Raw genomic sequence first — 14,793 nt, 5'->3', positions numbered from 1 at the left:
CTAACCTCCAGAAAATGTTTCCTGCACAGATAAGCCCTTCTTATCCAAATAAGGGTTTTTTCACATATTTTGCTCCTAGCAATATCATGAAAGAACAGACACAAACACTGTGCATGCAATAGCATGTCTTCAATATTTACTGATTCCAAGTAGACAATAGTGACACATAAACATTTTCATGTGAACTAACTCACCATAGCTGATGTTGTTCCACTGCTCTGAACTTGTTTTTTAGAGCAACAGAGCATCTGCTCGACACTATTTAGCATTTCCAAAGACCCAGACAAGGCTGGAGGACTCAGCCATTTTGCACAAGATACCAAGCCTGGGCAAGCGGTGGATACGCTGGAGAGCAGGGCTGCCTTTCAGTGATCCCTTGATAAGCCGGAACAGTGGAAATAATAGCTATGAAATATGTGAAATTCAACAAGGCCAAAAGCAAAGTGCTGAAACTCGGGTTGGAACTCAGTGCAATTCTGCAGAAAAGGACACGAGAATGCTCATAAGGCAGAAATTAAATATGAGTCAGCTGCGTACCCTTGCAGTAATAAATTACTGTAATATTCGGCTGTATTAGCAAGAATCAGCCAGTGGGTGAAGGGAAGTGATTAGTCTACTCACTACTCGTGAGGCCACATCCAGGACACACTGTTCAGTTCTGGACACCCCAGTTCACAAGAGGGGTAGAAAAGCTGGAGGAAGGCCAGTGGAGGGCCACTAACCTGGCCAGGGAGTTGGAGCACAACATGAGGAAAGACTTAGCCTGACACTTTGTTTCAGAGGAGAAGGCTGGAGGGAAATTGAATTCCTGCCTTATATTACGTATTATTTAGAGAGAAGACTTAAGTACACAGCAAAATGATGGAAGGCAACAGCCAAGAGTTACATCAAGGGAAATCCCAACTGGGAATAAGAAAAAAAATATTTCAGTGAGGGTAATTAGGAACTGGAACAGGTTGTCCCCTCAAAATTGTTGAATTGCCACCCTTATAAATTTTCAAAATTTACCTAGGTGAGGAAGTGATCCAACTCTGAGGGTAGCCCTGTCTTAAGAGGATGTCCAGAGGTTCCTTCAACTTAATTCACTCTGACTCTATGGGTGATTAACAAAAAAAAACCCAAATAAATCTTACTCCAGCTAACAGTAATGTTCTCAAAGGACTGAGTGCCCTTCTGTTATCTCTTTAGTGGTTTACCACTTAAAGATATATTAAGAACTTTCATAAAACTGATGAAACTACTTATCTTGTTTAAGAATTTGCAGAATTGGTCCATTTACACTTTGTACTGATTTAAATGCAGCCTTCTGAATTTCTCCAATTTAGAGCTACACAATATCATGCCCCTCCTACAACTGTTAAGGGAATGCTATTTTAAAGCGCCCAGAATTGCTTTATGAAACATAGAACTGTATATATATATACATACATATATATTGCACATTTAAAACTGTATCGCCATCTCAACGTCTATAAAGTTAATAAAACATAGACACACATGCAACACATGAAGAAAAGTTTCCCTCAGGAAGACAGAAATTTTGGTTCAGCTGCATGCAGGCCATAAACAAAAGCTTGTACAGCATACACAGAAGTTCTGTGCATACAGTAAAGCGGGCATATGGAGTGGAATAAATTCCATTATTAGTCTGCATGTTACATTACAAAGACATCTAAACAGATGAAATTAGCATTTCCTCTCTAATGAAATTGCCTCAAGACATACATGGGTTATTTCAACTCTGAATCAGAGCCCATCTTTAAAAAGAGAAAAGGCATTGTCAAAACAAGCCGAAGACATAAAATTTAGCCATCTCTTTGCTTTGATGGAGTAAGATGTCAGAATGGTACTTGTTCATAACAGTATTTCCTGCTTGTATATTTGAATGTTTACATACTGCACGCCTAGTGATTAAGAATACAGACATATTACCTCCAACAATTTTTTCACCAAGTGTCTTTTAAAGGTCCGAGAGGTTCATGTGACAAAGCTATCTGAGATGCAAAGGATCAGATCAGTTTTCTTTCGTGCCAGTTTCACAAACTTTTGCTACAAACACAACTTCAGTACATTAAATAGTAATTTATCAAGATAAACCCAAGGATGAAGGTTGTTGTGCTTTGTTGTCTAGGTGTTTAGTTCACACAAAGGAAGAGCCAGCATACAGAACTTTTCAGAGTTCACACATGTGTACAGTTGGTAGATGGTGGTGTATCTACCCGACTTTTATTTTCCTTAACGTCTTTCAGAGGAGACTCGTTACCTATCTGGCATTTGAAGACTTGTTTGTAGGCCTTCCTAAAATTTTCAGAGAGGAATGCATATATAATCGGGTTCACAGAAGAATTGCTGTAAGCCAGGCAGTGTGCAGTTATTCTGAAGAGAAAGGAGGCTTGAGTCAGTGGGAAAACTCCAAATTCAGCCCAGAGATGAATCACATGATGCGGCAGCCAGGAGATGCCAAAAACCACCACCACCACCAACACAGTCTGTGCTGTCTGAGACAGGGAAAGGAAAACACAGATGTCTGATAAGCACTTGAAGAATCAGCTTTAAACCTGCTTCAAAGCCATTATTTTTTGGGGGAAAAGAAAGGTATAATTGAGAGAGAAGACACTTTGCAATATTTGTGACTGATTTTACTTCATTAGCTATATGGGCTTTATTTTGCATACCAACCTACCTCAAGGAGAAACATAGCCTTGAAAATGCCACTGAAAAAGGCAAATGTATAACTTTGCTCAAAGATAAAGAATAATATTCCTGATTTTTTTTCAAAAGCCTATCATTTTCTGAGGTGGGTATAAGCTTGATGTAAAATAATGATAACATGCTCCTTTGGGAAATCTCATCCATATCTAATGATCTGATTGTAGTATGGTGCACAAGTATTTCTGATCAAAATTTCAAGAGAGATCTATTATATATGAAGGCAGCTAGTGGAAGAACTTAGAGCAAACACCTCTCAATTGCCCAGAAAAAGAGCAAGGGCTTTTTTGAAAGTCTCTCCTTTAAACATGGTATTTTCACATAGGGATTCATACAACACCATTTTGGGATACAACCAGAAAAAAAAAAAAAAGAGAGAAAAAGGAAGGAGCTTGGAATTTCTGGTTGTTGCACATTGTCAAAACCAGTCTGGAAACTAAAGCTCAACAGCAAACACTGAATTAAAAAAAAACAGAACAACAAATAACCTCAGTGCTGCCTCCTGACTCCACTTTCATTATTTAGGAGAGCCAGAGCCATCAAGTTATTTAGATACATCCAGACAGCTACAGTATCACTCAGCACAGATCTTTCAGGTGCTAAAGGTATTCTGTCAGGGCACAGTGGAGATTGACATGTCTTCTTTAGCTTTCACTTTTTTCAGAAACAGCAGTTAGTGCTTTGCAGTTACTCAACTGATTAACATTTACCTAACAAGTACCTCTTTCAACTAAATCACTCTCCCCCCCCAAAAGCCTAATACCAATTCCAAAGCATATTATGTTATGAACCATTACAATTACTATGTTAACATTTTACAGTATAATTTTTCAGATAACTTAGGCTCTTCTTCCCAGGCAAAACTAACCCAGTGTTCACAGAGCAATGAATACCGAAGCATAGAAAATATCTGGTCTTTTTGCTAATTTACTGAAATTTGTCTGTCCTTCTTGAATTGATTAATGTTCGGTAATAACTTGGACTCACCTACTTAATCACAACATAACTTACAGAAGCTTACAGAGAGACCATAATAACTTATAACAGATACTGTTGTTTTTGTGGTAAACATAATTTGTTTAGTCTCAAGGATTCATCTGTTTCCAAAAGCTGTTTCTCCACATACAAATATTTTCTCTTTCAGGTCTCTTGAGGAGAATATGTGCTAACAAGGAAGTATAAATTAAGAGCAGTTCATTCTCTGATCCCTTCAATGTGTTAATATTCCAACCGAAAACAGATTGTCTGGATACCACATATACAATTACTTCAAAAGAAGCATATTACTTCAGTTTGTTCAAAATTCTAAAAAAACCCCAAAACCAAACCCAAAAACCCCAGGAAGGAAAATCACTGACTTCCAATAGACTGTAGAGATGCACCTGAAAGCAGAGGTTGAACATATGTCTCCTGTAACTATTTTACTTAAGGTACTTCATGTCTGGAGAATAAGCAATTTTGCATTAGGAAACCTTACAACATCTGTTTCATCTCATTATTCTTGTAAGTCTAACTTTAGAGCTTGCCTTTCCAAAATCATCACTGTCTTGCAGCCAGGGTACAACTAAAGGGCAGCTCTTGTTTATCTAACAGGAGCTTGCTTACGGTATCTCATTAGCAAATAAAACCCATCTGAAACACATGATGATAACATTTTTCATTAACTTTTTTCCTCACATATAGCAAATTAATTTTAAGATTCTACTAGTGAAATTTTTATAATGGCTTGAATAAATCTTGAAACGTACCATTAAGCTTAAAATGCATTCTTAACAATGTAGTAAAAGAAGAAAATAATAGAATCATAGAATGTTAGGGATTAGAAGGGACCTTTAGAGATCATCTAGTCCAATCCCCTGCCAGAGCAGGTTTCCCTAGGGCAGCCACACAGGAATGTGTCCAGGCAGGTTTTGAAATTCTCCAGAGAAGGAGGCTCCACAACCTCTCTGGGCAGCCCATGCCAGGGCTCAGTTACTCTCACAGTAAAGAAGTTTCTCCGCATGTTGAGGTGGAACCTCCTATGTTCTAACTTAAACACATTATTTCTTGTTCTATTGCTAGGCACCACTGAAAAGACATTGTCCCCTTCCTCTTGACACCCATCCCTCAGATATTTATATACGTTAATAAGGTCCCCTCTCAGCTGTCTCCTCTCAAGGCTAAACAGCCCCAGTTCTCTCAGTCTCTCTTCATAGAAGAGATGTTCAAGTCCCTTAATCATCTCGTAGCTCTCCATTGGGCTCTCTCCAGTAGGTCCCTGTCTCTCTACAATTGGGCAGACCAAAACTGGACACAGTATTCCAGGTGTGGTCTCACTAGGGCAGAGTAGAGAGGGAGGAGAACCTCCCTAGACCTGCTGGACACACTTTTCTTAATGCACCCCAGGATCCCATTGGCCCTCTTGGCCACAAGGGCACACTGCTGTCCCATGGACAACTTACTGTCCACTGGGACTCCAAGGTCTTTCTCCATGGGGCTGCTTTCCAGCAGGACGTCCCCTAATCTGTGCTGGAGCCTGGAGTTATTCCTCCACAGATGCAGGACTCTACACTTGTCCTTACTGAACTTCATGAGGTTCACCTTCACCCAGCTCTCCAGCCTGTCCAGATCCATTGGATAGCAGCACAGCTTCCTGAGGTGTCAGTCACCCCTCTCAGTTTCGCATCATCAGCGAACTTGCTGAGGGTGCACTCTATCCCCTCATCCAGGTCATTGATGAAGATACTGAATGAAACTGGACCCAGCACTGATCCCTGGGGAACACCACTGGCCACAGGCCTCCAACTTGACTCTGTGCCACTGATCACAGCCCTCTGAATTCTGTTTCTGAGCCAGCTGGCAATCTACTTCACAGTCCAATCATCTATCCCACATTTCTTGAGCTTACTTATGAGGATGTTATGGGGGATGGTATCGAAAGCCTTACTGAAGTCGAGGTATATGACATTCACCGGTCTCCATCAACCCATTCTGTCACACCTTCATAGAAGGATATCAGATTAGTCAGGCAAAATTTCCCCTTGGTAAATCCATGCTGCCTATTCCTGATAACCTTCTTTTCTTCCAGCTGATTAGAGATGGCCTTCAGAATCCATCTTCCACCATCTTCCCAGGGATGGAGGTGAGTCTGACCGGCCTGTAGTTGCCAGGGTTCTCCTTCTTGCCCTTTTTGAAGACTGGATATTGCCTTTTTTCCAGTCCTCAGGCACCTCGCCTGTTCCCCGTGATTTTTCAAAGATGATGGAGAGCAGCTCAGCCACTCTCTGGTCTACAGTGCCCAGAGACAGCACACTAGTGAAAAGAGAATTGCTTTGAAAAACATGAGTTAGGTCTTAGGATCAGAAACTTCTTTCCCAAGGCAAAAAAATTTGGGGCTGCTTATTTTTTTTTTTGGCCTTTGGTTACTAAACCCTGATACATCCAAGAAGTTTTTGGCATATATCTAACACTTTTCTCCGAAGCTGCGAAAGCTAGTTCCTGGCCAGATCTGATTTTTACTTGCCATTTTTAAGAGATAGTGTTTAGAGGAAATGCACAGATATTTCCAGTTTGAGAATAATGTAGATGAGAATAGAGATGGCAATGTACAGAGTGCCTTTGAAAATGACACCTTTGGTCTTGATGATATGAAGTGCAAAAGTATATAAGTATTTTACGGAATCAGGGCCATAAAGTTTTTGATTCTAGGAATTAAAATCTCTTGACTATGATATCTGTCAAAAAAATAGAGAATGCATAAATAATAGATTACTTATTCCCTGTTGAGCCCATCTATATCTCATCTATATTGCAGACTGTCTGCATGCCCATATGGTAATAGTGATCAGACCAAATGAAGAGCTATAGCCTAAGGGATTTTTCTGACTCCACATTCACAAACTTAGATGTTAGTCAAATGATCCTGTGGTCAAATCTGCTCAAAAATCAGAACCATATTATATTAACCAACAAATTTAATATATAAACATATCTTTCAAATTTTGTTCTAAACCACAAAGCTTATATCCTGCTTCAAAGGCCTTGCACAATTCTACTTATAACCAGTATATAACTTAAGTCTTGCATGTCAAAGAAAAAAAGCATTTTGTGGAAAATCAACAGAATTGCAGAGTCACTGAAAGTCTCTATTAGACTCCTATCAAGAAGCACAATAAACCTCATTTTCAAGTCTCATTATGTAGCCTAGGAATTCTTCATAAAATATAAAAAAAAAAAATAACATAAATAACTGTTTGCAAATTACGGAAAATGCCTGTGAGGCAAAAAACCTCACCCATTTAATATGGCAGACATTCTCTTTACATTTCTAAATTTCAGATGCTCTGAAGTTCAAAATATGGGGATCTCAGATAATGGCTGGATGTACTGCAATGGAAAGATCAGATGAGAAAAGATTCCAATCCTGCTAAGTTCAGAGAGACACAGAATACGTCATTAAGTACTTTATTTCAGTTCCTTCTCCCTGCTACATCTTTGGCAACAAACAATATAATACCAGATTAACTTACCCATAAATCTAAAATATAAATAAACAGATATCAGTAATGAAAGTAATCTACCTTTTTCTTGGACGCTTCTGACTTCTTTGACATGTTTCTCAACTTCTTATGCAGATGATTAAGAACCTGAAAAGATTAAGTTACATCTTGTATTTCACCATTTTCTAAATTCAAACCCATATATTTTAGAGTACGCTCTCCAGCACTGCATGAATCGCTTACAAAGATCACTGATCCAATTTATGTGTATAAAATCCAAAGGAATTACACAACTGCATCTGTGTGAACCAACAAATATGAAGAAGATCACAACTGAATTCTTATTAAAAAATTCAGATATATTACATAACAAATACATATCACAAATGAACAAGACAACAAATGATGCACCTAGAATTAGCAATCACTCTTCTTCCCTAAAAATGTCCATGTTTGTTAATTTAGAGTGACCTTTACTGTAAGTAGCATAAAAGTATATGTTTTGAGTCAGAGCATTTCTGAGTCACCTGCATAATTTGCTTTCTTCAGATAGATGTTTGGTTAATATAATCAGGATTTTGGCACTCCTTGATCTCCAGAAGAAGCTTAGGCTTTCCAAAATAATTTATACTAATATGTTATCTTATATGAGGTATGACCTTTATCAGCAATTTGATGATACTTATCATGTACCTTCCACAAACAGTTTTTAAAAATATGTCTCAAAAAAGCTCATCATCTAAAAGCAGAGTCAAAACTTTAACGTAATGATTTACACGTAGGGTTTTGGATAGTGGATGTGTAGAGATGCATGCCCTGCTTTATCTGTGGTTATTATTAATTTAATCTAGTATATTCATATGGCATGATTTCCAGGGATGGGGTGGGCAAGGAAAATGCTCTTCAGCTGACTGTTTAACAAACTGTGAATCATGCAGAATTAAAAAAAGGATGCTTAATTAAACTCAAGGGTTTAATTAAAATATGGTAAGAGGGATTTTTGAGAGGGAATGCTAGAGCTTAGTTAGATGATGATGATGATGTTAGGTTGTGCTTTACATAGCTCTAAGATGAACCCAGAAGAATTTGATAGGTAAGATCCTCCAGAATTAAAACGATTTTTAAAAGGAATGTAGCACTAAATTTTAGGGCTTACAAGGAGACTTAGGAGGTGGGAAAAGTGTTTAAATTCAAATTCTTTTATATAATCTGGTGACATTTTCTCTGTTTTCTTTGGGGTGCACAGCTAACCACTACCAGGACAGACACCAAAGATGACAGAAAGACTTGATCTCACTCTGGCATGTGTCTCTTAGAAACATATATAATGAATTGAAAGAAAATAAGATGGTGCTCGTGAATAAGCATAGCTCATTGCTAGGTTCCACTTTAAGGATCTACTCTTAGTTACCAGTGAACCACAAATGATAAAATTAAAAAATTACTTGTAGTCACTTAATATTGGAAGTGCAGCTATCTGTGCTCATCTGTGCACTAACATGTTTGTGTGTGTAAGACTCAGCTCTGCATGCAGTTCCTGTTCTCAAACACTACCCAGGCTGCTAACCTGAGCTCAGGAAAGGCAGGAGAAAAATGTATGTTTTCTCTGAGAAGGCTCTGTTTTGACTGCAGCCCTTCTTTCTTCTTCGGGATGAAGCAGACCAGGTGGAAAGGACAGAACAGCGCCTGAGGTCACCAGCATAAGACCAGTTTGATGACCCCTGGCACACACCTTCTTTATTCACCTGCCATCATCGTGTACTTGACAGATTAATTGCTTAGTCTGTGGGTGAAAAACGTAGAAACATGGCAGAAATACAGTGAGGTTCACTTCCCATCACTGCTGCTTCACCTATAATATCCCCTTCACATAATTGACAATGATGGGCTGTTTCTACTGGACGTTTGCAAATCCTGCCCCCTGCCACTCAGAGACTGAACTGTGATATTCCCTCACTGCCCAAAACTAAGGTCAGATAAACTCCTCCTAGAAATCAGAAATGCAAAATCTTCTTTTAAAGTTACATTCTTTTCTTTTGTTCTGAAACTTTTCACCCAAATTTTTGATTGCATCTCTTGACAGTCCACAGAACGATGTAGCAGACAAAACTTACATTGGATATTTTGAGATGGTGGTGGTGGTGGTGCGTGTTTGTTGAACATTTGGGTAACAACCTTCTAATGAATACTTCTCAACGTCCTCTCTTTCAGATTATACACATATTTCATAAAATAAGTTTCTGTGGTGAAAACATGCTGTCTCTACGTGGCAGTGTAGCAAACGAGAAATGGGCAGAATTTAATTACCTATAAACAGCAATAGAACAGCACTGAGACACCTACACTAAGGACCATGGACGGATGTTAAGAGCCATGTTTATGCACAAATACTACAAGTTAAATCAAAAGATACCTCTCTTCATGGCCCTGTTCAAATTATCTCTTCTCTGGCCCAATGAATAAGCAATTGTTCCTCTAACAGTCACTCTCACTTCATGTGAATGAGTAATAATTCTACACGTGCCTCTTAATGTGTCTCGGGTTATTTCTCTAAAGAGTCTTTCAATATATTTACTACTAATATATCTGCACGTGCATTTTTAACTCATGGAGTGAAACATTCACCTTGCTAAAAATTAGGTCACAACCTATTCTCATAAGATATTTTTTAAAAATTCAGCTCTGTGGAAAAACTGACTCTCTACATGAAACTTCTCTAACTCCAGCTGTTGATCAAAGATCCTATCTGGCTCTTAGGGAAGAAATAGCTTCCCTGTTCTCTGGAGATGAGGGTGGGTGCTGTGGGTAGGAAGTTATTCTGTTGTAAAAGAGGGTGTAAGGAGACTTGTAGAATCACAGAAGTATAATAAGAAGTTACAGTCTGGTCCAGACCATACTACCACAAGTATCACTGCCCTGGATTTTCTCTATAGACTACCCTTTACCCGCCTCTCCCCTCTCCCTGCCCCCAGTTGTTTCATAAACTCATTTGACCCCAGGCTGAGGGACCATGACCAAATTAAGTTGAGAAAGGGATTTTTCCAATAAGGAAGGGAGACAAAAATAGCTTAAACTAGACTTATTGCCATACGTCTACCAAACATTGCAAAAGTTTGAAGCCTACACTGTTGCAAAGCATATTTCCTGTCTGTCTGTATATAATCATTCCACTGACTACGCCTTCATTATCAGCCATTGAAAATAGCGCAGCAGGAGAGTGTGCCCAAGGTCATTATCTAATAAGAACGAACCGCTTGTTTAACAGAGCCATAATGCGAGCATTACATTCTGAACCCCATTTTATAGTATGAACCTGATTTAAATTCAAGTGCTATTGCCTGTAACCTATGTTTTAAAGTAATGCTGCTACTTCTGTTGTCACAACAGATCCTTCACCCTCTTTTGTTTAATAGTGTGTTGCTAATGTCTCATACTCTTTTATTTTTTCTTTTTGGTATGGTTTAATAAAGTCTTCCCTCACTGCTCACAAAATTTAAGATATAATATCTTAAGCCAGGAACCATATAAGCTTCTATTTTATGTTGCTTTTTATGGTTACTTTTAACCAAGTCAATAAATCATACCTGACTTCCATGAATTCAGACTGTTCAGAATGGCAGATAATAATGGAAACATTCTTAAGGCAATAAATACTTTTTTAAAAACAGCTTTTAACACTATACATCTATAAAAGGAAAAGTTTGCTAATGATTTTAGGTGTCCAACTTTAAAGTTTGATTGAAGGAGGCCTGCCGTTCAAAGACTAAATGCTCATAGTTGGGTACTCAATAGCAGAGGCCGTCTCACAATGCACTACCCCAACAGATATCAATTGTCAGAAGCTCACTGGGAGTCACTTATCACTTTGCCCTATAAGAACACATTAGTGAACAAATGTTGTAGCAATGTTATGAAATACATTAAAAAGTCACTGTTAAAAAATATGGCAAGTAGTATGATTAACAATTAAAAAAAATAAGAATACAGGCTGTCTACAAGTATGCGGCCCTGTAACTCAACTAGTAACCGTATAATCACTGCTCCTCTGGTTGCAGTAGTAAGCACCTTTGAGTAGTAGTTCTGTGAGGCAACAAAAGCTAGATTCCTATGGATTTATGATTTCTTGACTGTGCATTCCCCAAAAGATGTGTCTCTTCCATGAGCAGATGCTACATAATGCCTCTTCTCCCCATGGTTTGTCTGATGTTTAACAGCTGAGTGCAACCTGACTCTCTCCTTAAAGGAGAGAGGCTGACAGAGAGTTTCTACCTTCTTCGTTTACCCGTTTTCACAAAAATAGGGAAATATCATTCCTTCTGATATTTTCACTCCTCTTTCAAACTTGGTTGAAACTGAATCAAAGTTATTTGGAGGAGAGAGGGAACATGTAGCTGTACGCACAGGACACAGCACAATCTCATCATTCTCTGCCTTAAGAGCACATCACATGAGATTTCCAGTTCTGATTTTGTGCTTTTTCCAAATACCTAGCACTATTTCATCACATCTGTAGGTTGTAACAGTATGGCTATTCACTGGGGAAAATACAAATCTCTCCTAACACAATTTAAGAGAGAGAGAAAGAACTTAGCTCCCTATTAGAGTACCTAAAAAAATGAGACTTTCAAAACTGAAAGTTCAATTGCAATTTGCTTATAAGAGAAATAGAACTGCCTTAAAGGAGTCTGGGAAAGGCAATATATTCAAATAGAGAAATAAGCCTCTTTTGTCTTAATCTACTGTATCAGAAGATTGCATTATTTAGCTGATCCACAGTTCATGAAAGCCAGTCAAGTCCATAAGAAACGAATGCATTTAGTTTTATAAGGCTTCTGAGGCTATCACACAGCAATGATCCTCTAACCTGATGTGCATTCAGAAGCCAAAATACTTGTTGCACTTCATAGTACTTTAGCGACATCAGTAAAATCTCCCAGTGACCACTTTTCTTGAGACCTGTGAGAGCCGCATTGGATAAGAGAAATTTAAAACTACAGCTCGATTTTCAGCAGGCATCATCCTTATTTTCTCCCTCATCCTGCCCCACATGCCAAAATATTGCAGTTGAAGATTTCCCAGTGGCTCCTAACGAGGGCAGGAACGCGCCTTTGTGATGCAGGGTACAAATACCTTCAACGGCCTTGTAAAAGTTGCGGCATTTTTCAGGTTCATTGACACTGATGGGAATATCAGGTATCTCCTAGTATCTCCTAAAACTCATCCTTGCAGCTAGGATGTGCCAGCTTGACACTGTGACAAGCAAGATCATACATACAGGCTCAAAATACATCACCAACCAACGGTGAGACCCTAGCCCGGCAATAATTTAATCACAAGACTTCATTTGTAACTTCAAGCGGCCTTGATTTTATGAATTTTTTCTGGGCATGTATTTCACATAGGGCTGCTCTGTTGCTTTGGGGTTTTTTTTGTGTTTTGTTGTGATTTTTTTAACTACTATACTAATATTGAGAGATCTGCTTCTGTAGTGGTGCTTCATAATAACATGGTGTGTTATATTTACTATGCTTATATTCCGTTTAAGCATATCTCTTCCCCTCCCCCCCATTCTATGCAGGACTCATAATTTTGAAAGATTTGTTTTCAGGTTTATGTCATATAATTAGACTTTGAAGACTGGTGCTTTATGCTGAAACTGAAGATGCTTTGGCTTTGAAAAATACAAGAATTCTTACAAGCTGAAAAGCTCCCTCTGCACACATTCCATAGCATTCTCCCTGAAATACATAATATTTTCTTAAAGCTCTGATGATCTATGGCTACCGGAAGTTTCATACCTCTCACAGCTCAGTCACATACACAACTGTTTTCACCCAGTGAAAAGAGAACTTAGTTTATGTATGAAAATATGTGTTTCTTCTCCATTTGCAGGTAAGACTTGTTTCATTACAAACAGCAATTTAGAAATGTTGTCCTCCTTGTTCTGCATACTTCGTTTTAGCAGAGTTGGATGCCATTCTAGCCTTCATTTGCACAGTACAATTAAGCTAATGTAAACTGAAGAGAACATAAAATTACTTGTTCAAATTAAATAACTTAATTACATCTGTTGAACTTACCAATTAAAGAACTGGCTTCTCAACATTTAAACAGTCCTGCAGACCGGTCCCCTCAAATGTAAATTACTGCCTAAGGAGAAATCCTGCTGTTGAAGGTTGCTGGCACAGAAACAGGAGGATCTCTGCCTAATTCAGCAGGCAGCAGCCAGTGCTCCAGATCCTGTCCAGCAGCAAGCAGCGGACCCTATGCTGAAAGCTGCAATTAATATTCACAGGAAAATATGACGGTTTACCTGAGCAGAAAAGTCCTTAAATACTCTTTTTCAGGCACCTTACTGCTTTTTCCTATTTGGGCCCTCATGCACTGCTCCCTATCACCACCTGCCCCTGCTGAAGTCAAAGGTAAATCTCCCAGCCACATCAACTGGGGCAAGACAGGACTTGCAGGGACCAAGCAGAATGATAACACCTTTTGCTCTTAACATGTTAACTGGATCAGACCAAACTGGTGGATTTGTGTCATTAAGTGCACTGCATTTTAAAGAGCACAATTCTTCATCTGAAGCCTGAACAACTTGTTGCTTTGTTGTACTTTGTTTAAGTTAAACTCCTCACACAGCACTGCAAGACAACAGGATAGTTGTGTTGATAGAGAAAGCCAGCAGAGCACTGGGGCTTCTTAACACTTTACAACAAGGAAATCTGGCAGAGGAACCTCAGTAATTGCCAGAACAACCGCCGCTCCCTGCCCCATGCAATCTCTGTCCTGACCTCTCTGTGTCACACACACATGTCCCCCGGTCATCCTTCAGCTATAAAACCTGCTGACACCAATTGACCCACAAACCCATCCCTACCTGGTTGCCTCCTGAAACTGCCAAGTGCCTTCATATGCCCAGAAATGACCCCACAGTTCATGGACACCCCCTCCCCATCCCTTTCACATACCCTTCACCTCTACACAACTTGCCCCACCTTGGCATAGCAGAAGGAGATGAGTAGCAGTGGGAGCAGATACCCAAAGATGAAAGTGCAAACTACATAGACCTTCTTGTGGCGTGGGTTGGGCCAGTACTCCCAGCAAAAGGTCTGGTTGCTAGCCTCACGGTGGAAGAGGCGCTGGTGGTGAGCCACAGGTGAAGCCATGGCGAAGGAGAGTGCCCAGATGAGCCCCACACCCAGCAGCGCGTTGCGGGAAATGCGCAGGGCTGACGAGCGTCGGGAGTGCACGATGGCCACGTAGCGGTCCACGGACATGGCTGAGAGCGTGAAGATGCTCACCAGCATGGAGACGGTGAAGAAGTAGTGGATGAACTTGCAGATGAAGGCTCCCAGCACCCAGGTGGGGAGCACGTAGACAGTGGCCTGGAAGGGGATGCAGAAGAGCAGGTAGGCCAGGTCGGCAATGCTCAGGTTGAGGATGAAGATGTTGGTGGTGCTCCGGCGTTTGCCTGGCTTGCTCCTCGCCAGCACCGTGATGACTAGCGAGTTGCCCAGCACCCCCAGGGCGAAGATCAAGCCGAAGACGATCAAGGTGATGAAGTTCTCGATGCCGATGCCGAAGAGGGGCTTCCCCCCCGCCTCCG

The 14,793-nt window shown here is 39.9% G+C and overlaps 1 protein-coding gene across 1 annotated transcript; it reads right to left on the bottom strand.

The window, feature by feature from the left end:
* Positions 1 to 2,157: 2,157 nt before the first annotated feature.
* On the bottom strand, positions 2,158 to 14,786 carry GALR1 (galanin receptor 1). The gene is made up of 3 exons (XM_009873847.1): positions 14,183 to 14,786; positions 7,269 to 7,334; positions 2,158 to 2,498 (listed from the first exon to the last, which is right to left on the bottom strand). Exons 1-3 carry the CDS (start codon positions 14,492 to 14,494, stop codon positions 2,181 to 2,183), a joined length of 696 nt encoding a protein of 231 aa, XP_009872149.1. The 5' UTR covers positions 14,495 to 14,786; the 3' UTR covers positions 2,158 to 2,180.
* Between the last annotated feature and the right edge of the window lie 7 nt (positions 14,787 to 14,793).

Source organism: Apaloderma vittatum, unplaced genomic scaffold (assembly GCF_000703405.1).
Source record: "Apaloderma vittatum isolate BGI_N311 unplaced genomic scaffold, ASM70340v1 scaffold11847, whole genome shotgun sequence".
Classification (NCBI taxonomy): Eukaryota; Metazoa; Chordata; class Aves; order Trogoniformes; family Trogonidae; genus Apaloderma; species Apaloderma vittatum.
Note: the sequence above shows the minus strand (reverse complement) of the source record. Positions and strands in the feature narration are given on the sequence as shown.